The sequence below is a fragment of the Ailuropoda melanoleuca genome, chromosome 9, assembly GCF_002007445.2.
Source record: "Ailuropoda melanoleuca isolate Jingjing chromosome 9, ASM200744v2, whole genome shotgun sequence".
Lineage (NCBI taxonomy): Eukaryota > Metazoa > Chordata > Mammalia > Carnivora > Ursidae > Ailuropoda > Ailuropoda melanoleuca.
The window spans coordinates 41,795,205-41,815,173 of record NC_048226.1 but is presented as its reverse complement, the minus strand read 5'-3'; the positions used below and the strand labels follow the sequence as shown (position 1 = coordinate 41,815,173).

The 19,969-nt window shown below is 37.8% G+C and overlaps 1 protein-coding gene across 1 annotated transcript in view; it reads right to left on the bottom strand.

Moving 5' to 3' along the window:
* Window positions 1–19,969, bottom strand: part of C9H8orf34 (chromosome 9 C8orf34 homolog) — a 366,424-nt gene that overhangs the window by 31,323 nt on the left and 315,132 nt on the right. Inside the window, 1 exon segment of the mRNA XM_034668153.1 lies at window positions 1,605–1,652. Coding sequence (XP_034524044.1) covers window positions 1,605–1,652 — 48 coding nt within the window.

Genomic DNA, 19,969 nt, shown 5'->3' with positions numbered 1-19,969 from the left:
TCAGGTTGTCCATGTTGCTCGTCAGAGGACCACACTGAGGAGCAATGTCCTGCCAGAACCTCCAATGTAAAGGCACGAATTCCCAACCCTGTTCTCACACTGAACATTCACAGTTGTGTGAAACATGTATGTTTAGATTGCACATTCATAATCATGGAGAAAAGAAAGATCTGCTTCCTGGATAAGAACTACAAAATTAAAATATGATTTATTTTAAAAATTTCATCATCTTATATGCAGTCTATTTCTTGTGCTAACATTTCGATTCTCCCCTTCCTCTAGCAGTGTTAGACCCATACAGGATGCATTACAACAGGTAACAGACACCCTTCTGGTAGAGGCGCCCACCACCCCCAGTCCCACCACCGAGTGGGGAATGCTGAGCCAAGAGCTTCAGGGACCACAGAATCCTAAAGAGAAATTTTACTGGTATACACATTGAAAACAGTGTCTGCCTCTCTTTGGCAACATTAATTGTTTCAATGTATTCTACTCAATCTCTGCATCAAATTCATTAAACTGAAATTTAAAGTTGGTGCTCTAACCCTCCAATTTTTTTACACCATATATTTTGATTTTTCTAACCTGAACCCAGACAATCAACCTGGTTATTTCCTTTTGTTATCTTTTCTCCATGTGCCTTTGGCAAAACTTCAACCACCTCCAAACACGCAAACCAGTGAAATTAGAGCCTTAAAGGGGTGCTAGGCACTCTGATTTTCCTCTCCAAGTGGTATTTGGAGGCAAGTGTGAGTTTAAGTATGGATATGCTGTTTTGAATAAATTTTCAGTGGCACATTCAGTAGGCCACTGAAACTGAGTTTTGGATGGATGCATGCACCCAAGAATAAAATATTAGAGAACAGATTCTATCTTTCTGAGTAGCAATATTCAAACCAAATATTTGGTACTTCCACGACATCATCATCAAACTATTTCCCAGTCCCACTCACCTACAACAGATTCAGATACCTAATTTAGTGACCACTGTGGTTTGGCTTCAGATCAAGTCTTACGGATTCTATCCACGGATTTATCTGCAAGTTCCCAAATATCATTTGCAGACAGCCCAAAGACACATCCTGTGACACAGAGCACCCTTGGATATCTCCAAAATAAATCCAGACGTCTAAACGGATTTCCAACAAAAATCTAGCATATATTTTATTTGTCAAGACAGCACTTTGCCTAATAGCCTGCACGAGTAACGTCCTTGATGAGCATTTATCACATAAATGAAAACCAATTTGGTACAGATTGTTCTTTCCATAACAGCAATGATCATGTCTTATTATTTTGTGCCCATGTTTTTCATTTATTAGGATATCAACAAATGTTTGTGAGTGAAAATATATGATAGCCCTAGGTTTGTGCAGTTTTGCTTTCAATTTCAGGATGACTGAGTTGTTATAAAGTACCCCCCTATCAACGAGGACCAAAAAACATTTTTCTAACATATTATTTATTATCTTGTTTTTGTGGGCATGACCAGTGAATAGGTATCGACTGGAAATCCTACAGCAGATGGAGAAAGCCCAAGTGAATATTCGTCTTATATGACAGATTGATTTCAGACTATGTTACAAGGCTACCTTAAAACTCACTTCTTCCATGTAGTTTTTCAGTGACTGTCCTCCACTGGAGGCTTCTCCCTAGAGGCAAAGAGGAAAAGAAGTTGAAAAAGTCAGAGGAAGAAGAAAGAAAGGACAATGGAAGATGAATCATGGAGAGTAGTGCAACCTGGGAACAACACCAAATCCTTACTCTTCTCCCACCATCTCAGTTGATATTTTTGGGATGATCAGTTGGGCTACTTTCTCCTCTGAAGGAAATAATTTTTTTAAGGCAACAACATTTCTCTTAAGTGGATTTTAAGTCACATAAACGAACCACTTAGAATAGCTAACTACATCTTAGGACAGAATACTAAAGGAGATGCATAAAATTTTCTGTTACTCATTTTATAAATATGTTCTTAAAAGTTAGATTAAGAAAAAAGTCACTCATTCTGTATTCTATAAATCTGTATGAAGATCTAATACATGGACTTAAAAATATTTTATGGGGAGAGTATAGATCATTAACCTGTCCTTTCCCCAATGTTTATATACAGCCTTTCTCACCTTGCTTGTATGTTATTAGTAAATTCTCCATTATTTGTGCTTTTCACTAGACCTTCACTGGGTGCTAGTAATCACTGAGATTTAAACCACAGAAATTTAACATCGAATTAAACATATATCCCAAATTCTTCTAAACATTGGTGGTCAAAACTGTCAAACAACTCATTAGTTTGAATAAGTTATATTTTTATACTATGTGACCAGAGACATTTGGAAATAAATTCTGAGATATCATGAAATGATAAATTCTAGGAGACCATGTGTGTTTAAAAGATAACTAAATAAGTGTGAATAAAGCTTACATTTGTTTCTAATTTTTCAAAGACATTCTTTTTTTACATTTCATAGACTCTCCATATATTATCTCGTTTGAATGGTTTTTTACTACAACTTGAGGGCAAGACATACTCAAGCCAATCTGATATGCAAAGACCCTAAAGCCAGAGGGACTTAGGGAAGTGCTTCATTTCAAGTGGCTAGGTATAGACGAAGCTCTGCTGGGACCGGATTCAACTCTGACACTCCTCTATTTCATGGAAATGAAAAGTTTAAAACATAAAAATAAGTAAATAAATAAATAAATAAATAAATAAATAAATGTATTTCTTAAAAGTTGTGTTGTATACTCCAAAGCACTTGGAGAGGGTTGAAAAAAAGCATGCTCATTTCAAACCAAAAATTAAGCTAGAAATAAAGTGCTGGTTTCCCTAAATGCTTAGAAATCACAGATATATAATATTTTTTCCAAATCATGGTTTCCACTGGTGAAAAATTTGTCTGCTATAGTTTAAATATTTCCAGGAGCGCCTGGGTGGCACAGCGGTTAAGCGTCTGCCTTCGGCTCAGGGCGTGATCCCGGCGTTATGGGATCGAGCCCCACATCAGGCTCCTCCGCTATGAGCCTGCTTCTTCCTCTCCCTCTCCCCCTGCTTGTGTTCCCTCTCTCGCTGGCTATCTCTATCTCTGTTGAATAAATAAATAAAATCTTTAAAAAAATAAAATAAAATAAAATAAAAATAAATATTTCCAAATGCTTCCAAGCTTGTGGGATTTTCAATGGATAAGACAGTCAAAGAGATAGGACAGTTATATTTACTTAAGCTAAAATATAAACTATTAGGAAAAATCAAATCCATATAAAACCCCCAAACTGGGAGGAATTTAACTCAAAGCATACGGAGAAGGTTGGAAATTTTCTTCAGATAAACTGCTTTTTCTAGTTGAACTTGCTATACTATCTCCCTTTATTTGGATAATTATTCTAGAAAGAAAGCTGTGGACTCTTCCAGTCTGGCTCTTCCCTGTGACAGAACCAGTCCTTTGTGTACTAACAGCAGCCCCCCTCCCCCCACTTCGCCTGAGTTGCTAGGGTAAGAAGACAAGGTGTCAAGTGACTGGCTGTTTTGGATCTGCTTTCTGGTGGGGCCAGCGTCAGAGGCCTGCCTGCCTCGTTTCTGAACCTCTAGGGCTCACAGCGAGGTGCTGCAGAGCGGGGCCCCTGGGTACTCACTGAAGGGGGCTGTTTCCTTGGAGCTAGAGTGCAACGGTTTTCCCAATTTGTCTGGACACTTACAGTCTTATGCTATGACCTGGTAATGACTGAGGGTTTTCTTGATGGTCAGATATGACCAAAGCACGGTGTGCACTATAGGGCTTCCCGACAGACTTGCTTCTTCCCACAATACCAGGTACTTTTCAATATCTGTACCACAGGAAAGGAGAAACCCACACAACAGCATTTGTCTCAAAGGCCACACAGACTGGAGTTGGGCTGTAACTGCCATTCATAAATTACTGACCTGGGTGGCACTGATGAATGAGGAGCACGAAGTAAAAAAGACTCTGGGAGGAAAATACAGAGGAAACAAACACTTTGCACAGAGGATTACAAATCTGGCACAGGGCCAAGGGCACAAAACAAAGAACAAGATGTCAGGATCTCTAATTCTTAGGGTGGGAATAGATGGCTGCAATCAAGAGGCTCCATTCAGTATGTCTGTCACGGGTTCCCCATTTCCAACATGGGACTGTTGAAATGCTGATGCTGACCTTCCCTTCTTCCCCTTCTGGGGGCGCACTAATGAAATAAAATCCCTTTCAAAGCACACAGTTGCCAACGTAAGTCATCCTACTCTACATTTTAAAGAACTAGCACTTTAAATATCAAGTCATTCAACAAACTAATATTTTGATAATCACCCAGAAGTAAATCAAAATTATCCAACGCAAAAACTCAGAGAAAGAGAAAATAAAGAAAAACTGAAATTACGGCTTACCATTGGCATGGGATTATGGCTGTTAGAGATGAAGGCTCTTGCTGCTCCCCTACTTATTTTCCATTTAAGAAAATATTCTCAGCGAGACAGAATATCCTAGAGATAGAGCCAGGACTAGGCCCACACTCTCCTGAATCCAACACTGTTTTTCACTAACCATGCTTCTCTTATTTAAATCAGTATTTTCTATTCACCTCTTACAAATCCTTAGATAAAATGCATATAGACTTGCACTTTCACGTAGAATATGCTTATTCACAAACATTTTATGTCTGAGGCCTCTGGCATGAATTTCTTCCAAAGAAAGTTTCATGAGAGCCCACTTTCACCAGAATGCTCTTTCTTCCCACCTCTTCAAATGAAATTAAACAATAATCCTAACACGGCACCCTCTTAAGAAGAGCCTGTAGGAGAAAGGGAGCTCGATAGGAATGGCCAAAGCATATCTAAACCCTAGGGACTCATAAACTTCACCCATTATTTATTCCACAAATATTTATTAAGTACCTATTGCATGCTACATACAGCACTCAGTGTGGGGATAAAGAGGTGAAAACAAACTCACCCCTACCATAAAAAATTTACCTTAAGAAGACAGATATACAAGTTACTCAAATATAGAGCAAATGTTACTTGACATAGGTGAGTGAGCCCAGGGTGCTACAGGGGAACAAATTGGGGGCAAGGGCACCTAGCCTTTCATTTATTTAATAAGGTTGCATTGAGAACTTTCATGTGCTAGAAGTTTTTGTAGCCACTGCATACATGTGATCAAAAAGACAAAGTAGAGGAATATAGGAATTTTCAAGAGCAAGTTATTTTTAATCTTAAAGACTTAGTCAATTAGCCAGATGAAGGAGCTGAATAAAGAGGAGAACTCTTAGAAGGAAGGAAGATTTTGTGCAGAGGCCCAGACACAATATAGCAAATACATGAAACCACAAGTATTATAATGAAGAGCATTAATTAGACTATGCACAGAAATACACTCTATTTTTAGATATGGAGGTATTAACATCATGCATCATTTCCTAACTTTATACTATAATTTCCTGTAATACAGCTGCTAATATGAAGGTCATATGTTGTGTTTTCTAATTACATTATTACACAGGATTACTGAATTTGTGGCAGATGTTACAGATATTGAAGTTCAACTTTCCAAACTCCAGCAAATTCTACAGACAGCAATTATCACTGATGTACAAGAAAACAGGCAGTGATCTATTTCCAATTAGTAAAAAGTTGGGTGCAGTAGTTTGTAATTCAGAAATTTTTGGAAAGCTCAAAAGTCTTTCAAATCATTGATGGAGTCAATAAGTTAATAGTTACACTTGTCTTCAGACTCATATTAAGTGCTGTTTCTAATTGGCCCTGATGTCTTTTCATATTAAGTTAAAATTTTTTTCTGAAAAATTGCCCATAATCTTATGAATAAATGTCACACTAGTGCAGACACCTCTTTCTCTGAAAAGAACACTTTATCCAAAAAAGGAGATATCTGACTGCTTCATCATTGTTAAGGGCTAAACGACAGTGACATTTTAAGATAAGATGTTATGATTCACTCTCTCCTTAAGTTCCACTGGTGCTGCAGGGTATGTCTGCACAGCAATCTAAGGGACGATCAGAAGCCAAATTTGTCTCCTTAGAAGGAACAAATAATACTCAATCTGTAAGCACATATGTAACTGTTAAACTAAAATGAAAACAATTTATATTTTTCTTCCAATTTTTTTTATGTTAAACTAAAAAATTCCCTTATGGTAATGCTTTTGCCGTAGAGACTTACCTTAAAAAAAATGGAAAAAGGCAGGAGTAATTATGGGGTTAATGACTATCACTAAAATGTTAAATTTTAAATGATTTAAGGCATTTTAGTGTTCCTTCTTATTTTCTGAAAAGTAACCAAGCTGTTGCAAAAATGGGGGAAAATATCTTATTCTTTTCTTTCCTTTAATCTCATGTAAAACAAACAAACAAAAAAGGGTGGGAAATGCAAAGCCGGTAATGAGAGGCTCCCTGTTTGAGAGAGTGGTAACTTTTGTCAGTGGATGTTGGACAGGGGAAGGGACAGGATGAGAGGGTGCAGCTATAAGAATGGATGGCTAGTGGTAATGGTATTTAATTGCATTGACTTATAGAATAGACAGACATATGTATTACTGGTCAATTGATTTTAGAAAAATCCACTTGACCAAGCTTGACCTGTTATTGTACTACTCGTGTGTGTCTTCTCTGATACGCTGATGAATTTTTCATATCAATGATTCATATTGTTTCACTATTTTCATAGGCAGAAAGTAGTATTCATTCATTCTTTTTTTTTTTTTTTTTTAAAGATTTTATTTATTTATTTATTTGACAGAGACAGAGACAGCCAGCGAGAGAGGGAACACAAGCAGGGGGAGTGGGAGAGGAAGAAGCAGGCTCATAGCAGAGGAGCCCGATGTGGGGCTCGATCCCATAACGCCGGGATCACGCCCTGAGCCGAAGGCAGACGCTCAACCGCTGTGCCACCCAGGCGCCCCTCATTCATTCTTTTTAAAACGGTTTAGGGGTGCCTGGGTGGCTCAGTCAGTTAAGCAGTTAAGCATGTCCCTGACATGACTCTGTGCTCAGTGGGGAGTCTTCTGGTCCCTCTCTTTCTCTCTCTGCCCCTCCCTCCACTTGTGCACACTCTCTCTCAAATAAATAAAATCTAAAAAAAAAAAACAAAAATAAAATTGTTAACAACAGAGCAAACTATCAGCCAACAGAGCAAACTATCAGCCATAAGATCTTGGAGAGTCAACTTTTCTTCTGAAGCAGAGTTTCTTCGTATACAAAACGTAGACAACAGAACCACAGGGCTGTGTTTCATATGACATAGTGAACGTGTAAGGGTATGGGAAATTTCCACTGAGAAGTGCAACGTTATTATTTTGCAAATGTCTGTATCTCCATTGATCTCCCACCTATTGGTTTTCCTGCTTCCTGCCCTGGCCATATTACTCAAATTTCTTTGTACATGACTTGTAAGGGGAACTTACATTGTCATTAGATTTTAACAATAGCGATTTATGCCAGTAGAAAAATGAAGTACTATATTTAAGATACTGAAGGAAAGAAAATGTGAGCCCAGGAATCTTATGGAGAGTAAGCTTCGAAAAACCAAAATACCTACACATAAGAATGGATAGTGAACATTAACTACAGAGTTACTTGTCCTGAGGCCACATGGCAGTTTGAAAGGGGAGAATATATTATGCATTAAGCATATACTCTGACAATGTGGATTTTGTGCAACTATTAAAAAATTGGGAGAGAATAGAGAAAGCATATGCATTTTTTGTTTTATTTTCAGTATTCATATTGGTAGATGGATTGGTATTTTTATCCTGAGACTGCTGTGTGTAATGCTTTGAAACAAATAAGCTATTATGCAATATTTTAATTCTAATTAATTTAATTCTAACTCCTCAACCCATTCCTTTGTGGATTCCATGCACAAATTTGATTCCATGATCTGTTAGAGAAATATGTTTCTTTCAATGTAGAGAAATGCCTAGTATTGTTACTTATCTAAAAAATCAATCATTTTTGAGATAATTGTTCTCAATTATCTCAGGTCAACTGGCCAGGGTTCTTTAACAGCTGAACTGCAAGAAAATGCTAGAAATGGCAGAGGGACCTATAGATTAAAAAAGACTTAAAGACACACATGAATTAAAAAAGTTGGCAAAGTTGACCATAATGTCAATAGATGCATATCCAAGTGATAAAGCTATTTTAAAATGGAAGGAACTGATGATTATGAAAGTTAGGATATCTGTTATTTGTGGGGAAAGGCAGAGGTTGTGATCGGCACAGGGCACAGTGGAGGGACTTCTAGGTTTTCTAGCAAAATTCTATTTCTTGACATGGGTAGTGTTGTCATTTTAGTAAGTCATGAAGCCATATGTTTGATTTGGGTGATTCTGTATATTTGTATTTTATTTTGTAACAAAAATATATTTAAATTAGAGCTAGCCATTTCTAATGTTAAACTATAAAGTTACAGGCATAATTGTAAGGTACAAGGGAAACAAAAAATTACAGTGAAATGTTATAATGCCCTATTTGCTGTTGGCTACATCTCCATGGTCACGTATCTAACCTCTCATTGATCCAAATCTTTTGGTGTATGTAACAAAGTAATTATTGGTTATATATCTAGACAAGTAGTTAAAGAACACTCTTATTGTTCTGATTCAATCTTAAGCTAATTTAATTATAACACTGACCTCATAAAAATCAGTTGGCAATTTTGATTTTTACCATTTGAAATAATTATGCCTTTAAATTCTCTTCCATTAAGCTTTTAAAAAAATCAATAGATGTCACTTTGGAATCTGTAAAGTACCTGTATAAATTCTCCAAGGTCAGTGAAATATGAATGTCAGCCTCATAATTTAAACCAAACATACAATGTATTCTTTTAAAATTAAATTAACTTGTGTCTGCAAAATGGCTAAATGGCTAAGGTGACCAACTTCCTGAACTGTGACTCAAATGGGAGCATGCAGGAAAACTGATACCCAATGCTCATGAAATACCAAGACTTTTATGTCTCTCCTGTTCTCAGCCTATGTTTCCTTAATTTAAAAAAAAAAATGATTGATTTTTTAGATAAGTAACAATACTAGGCATTTCTCTACATTGAAAGAAACATATTTCTCTAACAGATCATGGAATCAAATTTGTGTTTCCTTCAACATTATCTCTGATTTTTTAATTCGAGAACAAAAAGACCAGTTTCACATTTCAGACACCCTTGCATTATTTAATAGACATCAAAGGGCTCTAGAATAGTTTAAACTTAGTAAGAAAAATTCTTTTTCACTGACTTGTAAATATAAATAAATGTAGGCAGTATAGTGCAGAAGTACTGCATTAAAAGTGTATTTTTAATCCTTAAAACATTTATTTAAAGGGTATTGATTTTTAATGTTTTAATTGATTCCTTAAGTGGTCCAAGGAGAATGCTATCTGTAGAATTAAATTTCATACCAAATAAATAAAATGTATGAAGTAACATTATCTAGCCTGTCACAAACTCGGCAGCTGATGTCATAAACAGTGTCACTAGGAGAGTTGTGACTTGCTTAGAGGAAATATGTTGGAGCATAATCAATGTTCCAAGAAAATGAGGTGACCGCCAAATAAATAAGAAAAGTGACTTAGAAGGGAAGATGGAGGGGGTATTCAAAGTATCCCAATTACTGATTCTGAAGTTTTGCCCATAGTCTCTAGGATCATTTGAAAAGACAATACCCACTACTATGTCTGAACTCGCCATTGGCATATAAACATTTGCATAGCATTTTTTCTGTTTAATATGAGTTGGTCACTGGACTAAGACTTGGCCTTGATTCGCTGTACTATCAGAAAGAGGCAAAAAATGATGTCCTAGATAGGCAAGAGTACAGGCTTTGAAGTCAAACAACTATGGGCTCATAACCCAGTTCTGCCACATATGCTTATGTGCATTGGACACATTATATAACTTCCCTGGGTCTCAATTTCTTCTTCAGTAAATGGTGATAACATTTAAATTAAATGTTATAAATTAAAACATTTAAATTAAATGTTATAAATTAAAAAGGCAGACAAAAATGCTTGGGTTACTGTGAGGATTACATGAAATAATGTCTATAAAGCATAGAAGACAAGTTTGAAAGCTTGGCTGGCATCATTATTAATCAGGATAATAAGTATTAGTATGAGTATTAGGAGGTTTTCAGTGAAGGAAAGATAGAGAAAACCAATGTGATACTATGTAAGGTAGGAAAATTAGAGATATGCTTAATTCTTCAAGAAGATAGCTGGGAAGGGGACCCGACTGTGGGGAAATCAAATGTTACTTTGTCATTTATCTAGTCTTATTTTGGTGTCACTTTCATTACAAGGATCCTACACTTTCAATGACAGGTAATTATCAAATGACTTCACATACAAATAAATTTTCATCAGTAACTTAAGATTGACTGATGTTGAGAGAAAGAGGACTTTTACAAGACTGGACATCAAAACTTCTAGAAAGAAGCAAATGACACAAGTGCAGAGAAATTGTTGAGAAAAGGGCGTAAGACAGCATCCTTAATAGGACTCTGTTCCTGACCATCTCTCCTTCAACTCAAGACCATCCCCAATAGTCCAGTCATACTGAGTAACTTCCAGGTCCCCATACAGTCAGCATCTCTGTCTCTTTCTCTCTGTCTCTCCTTCCCTCCTCAACCCATTCCTTTGTGGATTCCATGCTCTCTTCCTGATGTCACCTAGCAAGATTCTACTCTTGGCAAGGCTAAGTGCAGTGCCTCTCATTCCAAGAGGACTTCCCTGACCCACACATTTGTGTTGCCCTTCCCATGTGTTCCCCTGACTCCCTAAAATTAGAGAATTTACCACACTGACTGCCTTGGCCTGTCCACTACATTGTCAGCTCCATAGCCACATCTTTAACATTTGTGGGCCTGAGGCAAGAGATCGAGCAGATGTCCACATTGGCAACAAGCCATGAAATAAAATATTCTGACTTTCAAACAGACGTGGCAGGCCAGCTTCAAATTCAGAATTCTTATATTCCTTCAAGTTCTGCACCATAACTTGGCAGAAAAGGGACAGCAGGAAGGCAGTGGTGACCCCAGCACCATATTCTTGCCTCTTTTTCCCCCCACCCCATGCTGTACAACCAGGGGCTTTGTGAGCATATATGTAGATATCCCTGCCTGCATCTCCAAGCTCACTCCCAAGTAGCTGCTGCTTGTCCACGCCTCAGGCCTGGAAACTGAGCTCTAGGGATAGACAAAAGAAAGAGGCCATGCAGGTTCAGGAAGCAGGCTTCAAATCATTTAGGCAGAAGATTCCAAGATCCTGTATTTAGCATATGGACAGGCTCCAGGTAGGTATGTTCCCTTGACCTAGGGACTCCTCATCCCATGCAAAGGGGCATAGCCCAGGCCTGGACTAAGGATACCATGGAAGCTCTCTGACAGTAGACACTTTTATCTCTTTACTGTCTATAGCACTTAAAGCAGAGCTTGGCATCTGAGAGTCACTCCAAAATATTTATTGACTGAATGAGGATTATTACAAAAGGCACAAATTTTTAATTTAAGGTGCCAAATTATCGAAAGATAGTTAGAAACTGTGGTAAGAAACATAGGAAGACAAAGACTCTGTAAAACTTTTTGAATATTTCAGAAATGACAGAATCACGGAGATTCTAGTAGCAAGAGATAGGGAGAAAGGTCATATTTTAGATCTATTTAGGATCCACAGAAAATATGGTTCAAATATGAACTAGAGAAAGATATTTTAAAAATAGATTCTGTTTTTTTTAATTGGACAATGACCCTAAAATACAGATGAACAAAAATAAAGACAGAACATAAGAATAGCAATAAATGAGTGAGACTCAATGAAATTGCCCTATCAAAAAAGAGACCTTGAGTCTCACCAGCTGAAATGGTCTATCTGAGGAAAGGTCAAAGGCACAGTTCTCTCTAGGACAGGCAGAGTGCTTTGCAGTGTGATTACCAGAGAAGCTGGGTAAAACTTAGAAAAGAAACAAAGTGAACAAGAATGTGGAAGGATGTGTTTACAGAAGGTACCCTTGCAATCAGATTCTGCTGACTACAAGGTACACCACACCTCTTCAGCCTTGTCTCGCATTTCTGTGAACTATGAAGTGATACCAGCGTTTATGTGGATCACCCAACAACCTTGCGGACCACAGTTCGAAGGCTTGGTTAAATCTAAGGCAGGGCATAGAATATGGAACTCATGATGATGCTCCAAGTCTCTTTGATGCAGTACTGTTTTTTCTTTGTGGTCTAAAACCCTTGCCCCTTTGGGAAGTAGAGCCCAAGATGTTCTATAAGAAGAAATTTCTATGTTAATTCTTAGTCCAAAAAGTAAATTTAATGTGCCTTACAGAACAAAGCTTACTCTGGGGCCCTGAAAAGGGCCAAACCACATCATAGAGAGTAAGAAGATATCTTCCATTCTCATGAAGGTATGCCCATCTTTAGAACCAAGTTCAAAGCAAACATCTTTTGAAGTCTTACTGAACATGACTGAACATTGAGGTTTATTATAATGTTTTTGCATGTGTTTGCATTTTGTGAAAACAGCTAGGATCAGAAGCAGAGAAGCCAAAAAGATTTGCTGCCAGGTCTGGGAATCTAAGGGCCAGAAATTTCAAGAGAAAAAAATAATTCAAAGAACATGTGTAGCCTAATTTTACATACTCTCAATGTTAATTGAGATAAACACCTGAAATCTTGGATACTTTTTGACAATGAACTAACTTCAGAGCCAAAATACTTAGCCCTGTCTCATATCCAGAGCCATACTGCAAGTTAGAAGTTAAATGTAACTCATCTTATGGTCACTGCCAGTTAGTTAAACATATCAGTTTAACAAAGCTAAGTCATGAGAAGGCAGCCTCAGTTATTTTTAAAGATCACAAATCTCCTGGGAAACAGTTCTCTTTACTCCTCCGAATACCCTTTGAAGCCCAGAGACAACACAAATCAAGCTAATTAAGGTACGTCAGAAAGAGTTTTGTCTCAGAATATTGGGAGGCTTTAATCTCACTTGGCTGAGCACCAGCCTCAGGGCTGACCACCACACAATCATGCAGCATATAACCCAACCAAGGAGGTGATGGAGACAAATGTTGGCCGCTTTTGTGGAGGAGAAAAGCTTCAATGGCAGGTGAGGTAAAGCAATTTACAACGATACATTTTCAAGTTTTTCAAGAAGCTGAAACTGACCCAGTGAAACTAATTGTAAAATATTCTATGTTATTTAAAAGATCACATATAGAATCATAAAAACACAGCCAGATAGCAGTTCATATAAAAAAGAGGGAACCTTTAGGTAAGTACAACATTAGTGTGTATAGCAGTGCAATGGAAACTACTGAAGAGCTATTTCAATAGTAAGCATGGTTCATAAAAGTACAATCAAACTCTTTCAGGTTGTTAATAGTTGAATTGTACACAGCTGACTAGGTCAGAGCACTGTGCTCAGGCTTGGTATGTTGCAAGGAGAGATGACTAAAGTGGAGAAAAGTCTGGGAAGAATGTCACATAAGGAATGTTTGAAGAAGTTGTTCACTTTTCATCATAAGGACAGAACATTTAAAGAAAGAGGGAGATACTTAACTAAAGAAGATTTAAAAAATGGAGAAGAAAGTAGAGTTCTTTCTTATTTCAGAAAGCAAAATTAGGGCATATAGATGAATGTTTCATGGAGGCAGATTTTTCTCTCAAAATGAGGAGTCTTTGTTGTAGAGCAGTAACAAAATATGGGTGGGAGCAAGAAGTTTCAGAAAAGACTGTTGCCTGAAATCTTGGGAGCAAGATGAGACCGTGAGCTACAGGAGGAGTTCTTCATTGAGGAAGAAGTTGCCTTATATTCTTACATTGAGCTTTCATTATATTTCCTTCTCTTAGAAAACTTGATCTCTTCCTAGAGTTCCCAAGCTGGGCATCTACACTGAGGCATACTGACAGTGAAGGGACAGAATCAGACTAACTTTTGTTTCCCGTGATTATAACCCTGTTGCATTTAATTCAGGACAATGAGGTGGAAAAACCTTCAATAGTTAGCCTTGCTTTTCACTGTGTTATGTGAAGAAAGGAAGGGAAAATGGCCCTTTATCTGCTAGCTACTATAGACCACACATGTGGCTCTGCGCTCAAGCCTCACAATATTCCTGTCAAATAATTCTCTCTATTTTACAGACAAAGAAACACACTAAGAAAATTCCAAAGTAGAGCCAGGTTTTGAATCTTATGGTCTTGAAGCCTATGATCTTTCTAGAAGACAGAGAATGAAATCAATTGCATTAGTCAAATTGAATGCTTAGACTGTGACTGAGGTTGAATTAAGCCCCTACCTAGACTCCTAAACCAGTTCTCTGTCAGTTCTGCTATCTGTAATTTTCTACTTCTTAGTTTTGCTAGTCTAGGGTCAACCCAACAAATTATTTACACATTTATTTATATAAACCTGAATGTAAATTCTTATTCTGGACAATGAACCCATTTAAGTACAAGTAAAGTAACTTAAAGAAGAAAAAAAAACTTACTGTGAATCATCAAAGCTTGTGTTAGGTTCTTATAAGAATTTACAAAGTAATACTGCAAAAACTCCATGCCCAGTTAAATTATTTCATTTCTGCCAGGAGGAGGAAGTAAGGGCAAGTGTTAGAATCATTAAATGTCTCCTCAAGGCCTTCAGTATATAAACATGCCATTCAATACTCCTTGGAAGCCAAGCCCCCAAATCAGAAAGAGTATTGGCTTTGGAGACAAAATTGGGTCTGAATCTTTTTTTGTGTGTATATCATTCATTAGGCATGTGGCCTTTGGGTCAAGTTCCTTAGAATCCTCAAGTTGCTCTTTTTTTTAGTTGTAAAGAGAGAATAAGAAGAATAAGAATGCTTTCGATTGAAAGATTAGGGGTAATATCCATAATGTATGGTGCTAGGCCCTCAATAATTCGTTCCCACTTTGATTATGAGCCAGCACTCCAACACCATGGCCTTCACTCTACCCACTGCCCTTCTGCCATCTAATTCCCTAGCTGTGCTTAATTGCATGTTAAGTCCCCCGCTCCCAGGCAGACTTTTCACTCCCTGTGTGGTAGCGAACCTCCCCAAGAACTCACTTAGCCATCAACCCACAGGCCACCTTCTCCTGGAAGCTGTCTTTGATCATTCTTCACCTTGCGGGCTCCGTTAAATGGCTCCACCTTCTATGTGGATGCCGTGTGTACATGTCAGAGCATTTCTGTGCTCTCACAAAGTCTGTTCATTCATCTGTCTTTCCCATCACATTGTCAGCTCTTTAATGGCCAGAAGTATAGCTTTCATTTCTAGATGCCCAGTACCTCACAGAATACTTTGCAGTAGAAGATGGTCAATGAATGTTTATTGAAAGAACAGACCACGAAGCCCAGAAGGTCAGGATAGCATATTATTTCAGTGCTATACTAAATCATTCTCTAAGAATAGTTTTATCTGTGAATCTTTTCAAACTCTTATGTAACAATTCAGCTGACTTAGAACAAACGTGCATTTGCAAGCATTTTAGTTCATTTGGGCTGCTATAACAAAATACCATAAACTGAGTGGCTTATGAACAACAAATATTTATTTCTTATAGTTCTGGAGGTTGAAAGTCCAAGGGTGCCATTGTGGCCAGGTGAGAGCCTTCTTTTGGGTTGCAGACTTCTAATTGTATCTTTGCATGGTGGAAGGAGCAAGGGAGCTCTCTTGGTTGTCTTTATAAGAGCATTAAACCCACTCATGGGCTGAAACCCAGTCATCTCCCAAAGGTACCACCTCCCAAAGGCCTCACCTCCTAATACTATCACTTTGGGTGTGAGGATTTCAACATGCGAATTTTGGAGGGGCACAAACCCTCAGACCATAGCAAGAAGATAATGTGAAAAGCATTCAGAAAAATCAAAGGTTAGATTTCTCTACATTTTCCACTGATCGTCAAAAAAAGACACCACATATTTACTTCTACATGTATGTGTGGATTCAATAGACCCAATACATATTAACAAGGTGCTTATCCACACTTTTATAATTTCACAGCCAAGAAGTCTTTTAAGATTTTAATGTTGGGAGAACTCTCACTTCTGGCAGACTGGTTACTGAAGTTCCACATGGAGGGTAGGGACTAAAACAAGGGGACTTGTGTGGAGGAACAAGAAAATTGTAACTTATGTTTTTCTAATTTTCACTCCTCCCACACAAAGGAAGGCCAAATTCTCCACTGTTGTTTTCATCTGAATGAAGATGAAATATTCTCTTCCAAATTTAGTAGACGTTAACTTTAGGCTGATAATTTAATGTTTTTTCCTCCCTAAGTAAAATCGATGTGTATATAATGGGTAAAAAAACAAAACAAAACATGAATTAGGTTATACATATACAAATATTAGAATGGTTTAAAGAATGATGGATCACAGATCTGTACCCCTGAAACAAGTAATACATTATATGTTAATTAAAAAATAAATAAATAAATAAATAAAAATAATAGAAGGTATACAAACTGTGTGTGTATGTTCATCTATATCGAAATTTTTAAATATTGCTTTCTTAAAAAATGCTGGCACTCTTCTTGGAAATGCAAATAGTTTAGGCTAAAATAATTCGTTTTTATTTTTATCATTATTGTCATAGCTATGCCAAGGTCATAGCTGTGCCAATGTTGCTAAGAATAGTTACAGAAAAAGTAACTCTAAGTTCAATAGCCTTTACTGATGAGTTTAGAACAACTTCCAACCTTTGAGTAAAGTTATGCCAATTTGGTAAGGAAGGCTACCTATTAAACACAACGCACTATTTAAACGGGTGAGCCTGTAAGAACAGTACAAGGAAATAAGTCTAAGAATCATTTGCACGCACGCTCTATGTTATCTGTGCTTTGGGTGAAAGGAAGTGTAGTTCTGAAAGGCCCCAGGTTCCCACACAGACAGCGAGCCGCCACAATCCCTTATAACTCTTCCTGCCTGAATTTGGAATAAAGTTAACAGACTCTGCAAAGCTCAATTAAAAGATAGACAGTTCTTAATAGTGATACTATACTCCCCGATTTCTCAGAACTAATGTAAATATGTTCATACATCACTCATTTTAGGAGAGGATATTCTGGCCTGGCAATCCCAGCCAAGAAGTATGGCTTGAATTCAGCTTCATGAAGGAATACTCATCCTGTGTTCCTGTCTGTCCTGACTCTAGTTGAGCTTGAGAATCTGCTATTATAATACAAAGGGTAGGCCGACCAAAACCACTGAGCCAACAGAAAAACAAATACATCCACCTGTGGGGAAAAGCAAGTCTGTTTTATTGTTTGTATAAAGAAGAGAGAATTTAAAAGCAAAAACAAAAATAAAAACAAGCCGCCTTATCCCTGTGACTCTCCCTCCTGTCATGGCAGCACCCATCCTGGGTTGGCGGAAGTGCACAGCGTGTCCTGTTCTCTGCGAACAGACCGGAAGCTCCTGGAGGGCAGAGGCAGGGCCTCATCACCATTATGTTCCCTGGGCCGTCAGAATGCTTGGCACCCAGCAGGCACGCTGTCTGTGTCTGCTGACTGACTGAATCGTACCCTGTTGGGCTATTTCAATCTAAGAACCCATGACAATGCGGAGAACTGTGACCAAGTTCAATAGCTACCATTTTTTGCACTTTACCTATAAATGATCTCAGTTCACCCTTCCTGCAATTGTACAGAGTTGCTTTTATGAGTGAAAATACTGAGTTCAGAGAAACTACAGAGTTTGCTCGGTATCTTAAAGCTAAAAACTACTAACGCCAGATTTGACCTTGGGTTTGTAGAATGCCAGAGTCCATGTTCTATCCATTGTGCATTGTCTTTTACTTCTCAGAATGCATATGAGATCTGGCCTGGCCTGTTTTGGGAAAACTCTACACGGATTCAGCATAATGTTCAATGCAGGGAACATCTTTAACTTTGCAAACTTCTTAAAGTGAGCTGGTTAATAAGCATCCCTGCCCCACTGCCTCCAGAGACTGATAGCAGAAAGTGTACAGGGACACAGATGTTACAAAAGTTTCCTACAGGCAGTACAGGGTTTGACTTTCATTTTAAAACCCGGCTTAAAGGATCTTGGTTGCAAGAAAAATGCAAAATAATAATAATAAAGTTTTGTCTTTTATCAGTTGCACAGCAAGACTTTAAAATGGAATCCAGTTTATTTCCACTCTGACAATCACATCTTGATGATGAACTCCAAGTTTGTTGGTAAGATGTCTATTTTTGTGTTATGGAGGAGGAATTGTTTCAATTCATGAATAGAATACTTGGTACGCATCTGATCACCCTGTGTGTAAATCATCTATTAAGCCCTCTGTCAACTGTGTTTAACTAAATAAGAGTTCTCTTTCATGTGTAGGAAGAAATATCCATATGTGTAGACTCCAGATTTTCACAGAGAAATGAGCTAGTGCTGTTCAAAATCATATCAATCAACACCATTGAAGTTATTCAAGATTTTGATCAGGGTATTTATTTACATAGAATTTTTGGAGTGCTGTGGTGCACAGATTCACTTCCATACTTGTCCTGTTTAGATTCACATTCCTTACTATCCTTCCAATTAACACATCACTGAACATCAAAAATGAACAAAAACCAAAAAAATATAGGATAGTTGACTAAAATGTTATCTGAATTTTCTTACTTTCTGAAAGTTCTTTTCCATTAAGCAGAGATGACTTCTCTTCATCCTTAAGGACTCAGTTTAGAAGCAAAACTGACCTCCTACCTCCACCCCACACCTCAGCACTGCACCCTTCTACTTGGCATAATACCCAGCACAGGTGCTTAGCAAATATTTAGGGATCTTAATATGAATATTGGTATGAATATATCAACTTTATATGAATGATAATGAAGGAATTAGTGTTCATTATAATTTTTCAAGAAAAAAACCTGCATTTTCTACATTTGTCATGAATAGTATGCCAGAAATTTGCTAGAATTATGCTTTTCAAAATAGAATAAATTAGTTCCTAGTTGAACTAATTCTATATAAGTGGTCTATAGCATCTGAGTACTTCTATCTCTTGCAGGCTATGAATGAAGGGAAAATAGAGTCCCCCCCGCCTACCTCATGCCTTCAAGCAAGCACACACTCTGTGTTAGGTACTGTACTTGATGCAGGGACATCGGAGAGTCTAATGGAAAATGCAAGGCTGCCGATTGCTCTCACATGCACTGTCTACACTCGGGACACTCATAGTTTTAAGCCAAGATGCACGTGTGTGTGCAGTTACTTCTTACAAAGCTGGGGTGCATTTCCCCATGGGTACCAGGTGGCTTGGGCAATTGTAGGTGTTGGACATCTAGAAAAAGGCAGCAGTTTAACTACCAAAAGTAAGAGTACTGGCTGTGGAACCATGTAGACCTGTGTCAAAGCCAGCTCTGCTATCCCCTAGTTTTGTAAACTTGAGAGATTATTGAGTCTCTTGACAGCATTTTCTACAGCTGTGAAAATGGTATGACCATGCCCATCACATATGAAAATTTTGTATGATAGAATCTGTGAAGACAGCACAGTCACTAGCAAATAATACATTTTTAATATAAAGGCAGCTCTTTACCTGATGCTGAATTATTATCCTATTACTGTTATTACTGTCACGGCCATCATACCTGTTCCTTCTGTCAGTGTCCAGAAGGAGTTACAGAAGATTCAATTGTTTTAGTGTCAGGAAGACTCTCAACAGGAGACCTCATTAATCTGGGATAAAACCTTTCCTTTTCAGTGAAATCATGACAGTTCTTCCAGAGCTGAACTTGGGCTCTATTTTGAAGCCAGTGACCTGGAGTGATCTGGTTATCTTCTAGAAATATCTCTCATACCTGCCTGGTGAGAAATATTTACTGCAAGTTGGAAGGAAGACATTCAAAATGATGTGAATATTTATAATGCCATAGCACACGTTATTTCATCAGAATAAGCAACCCCAAAATGTACTCCACTTGTGCT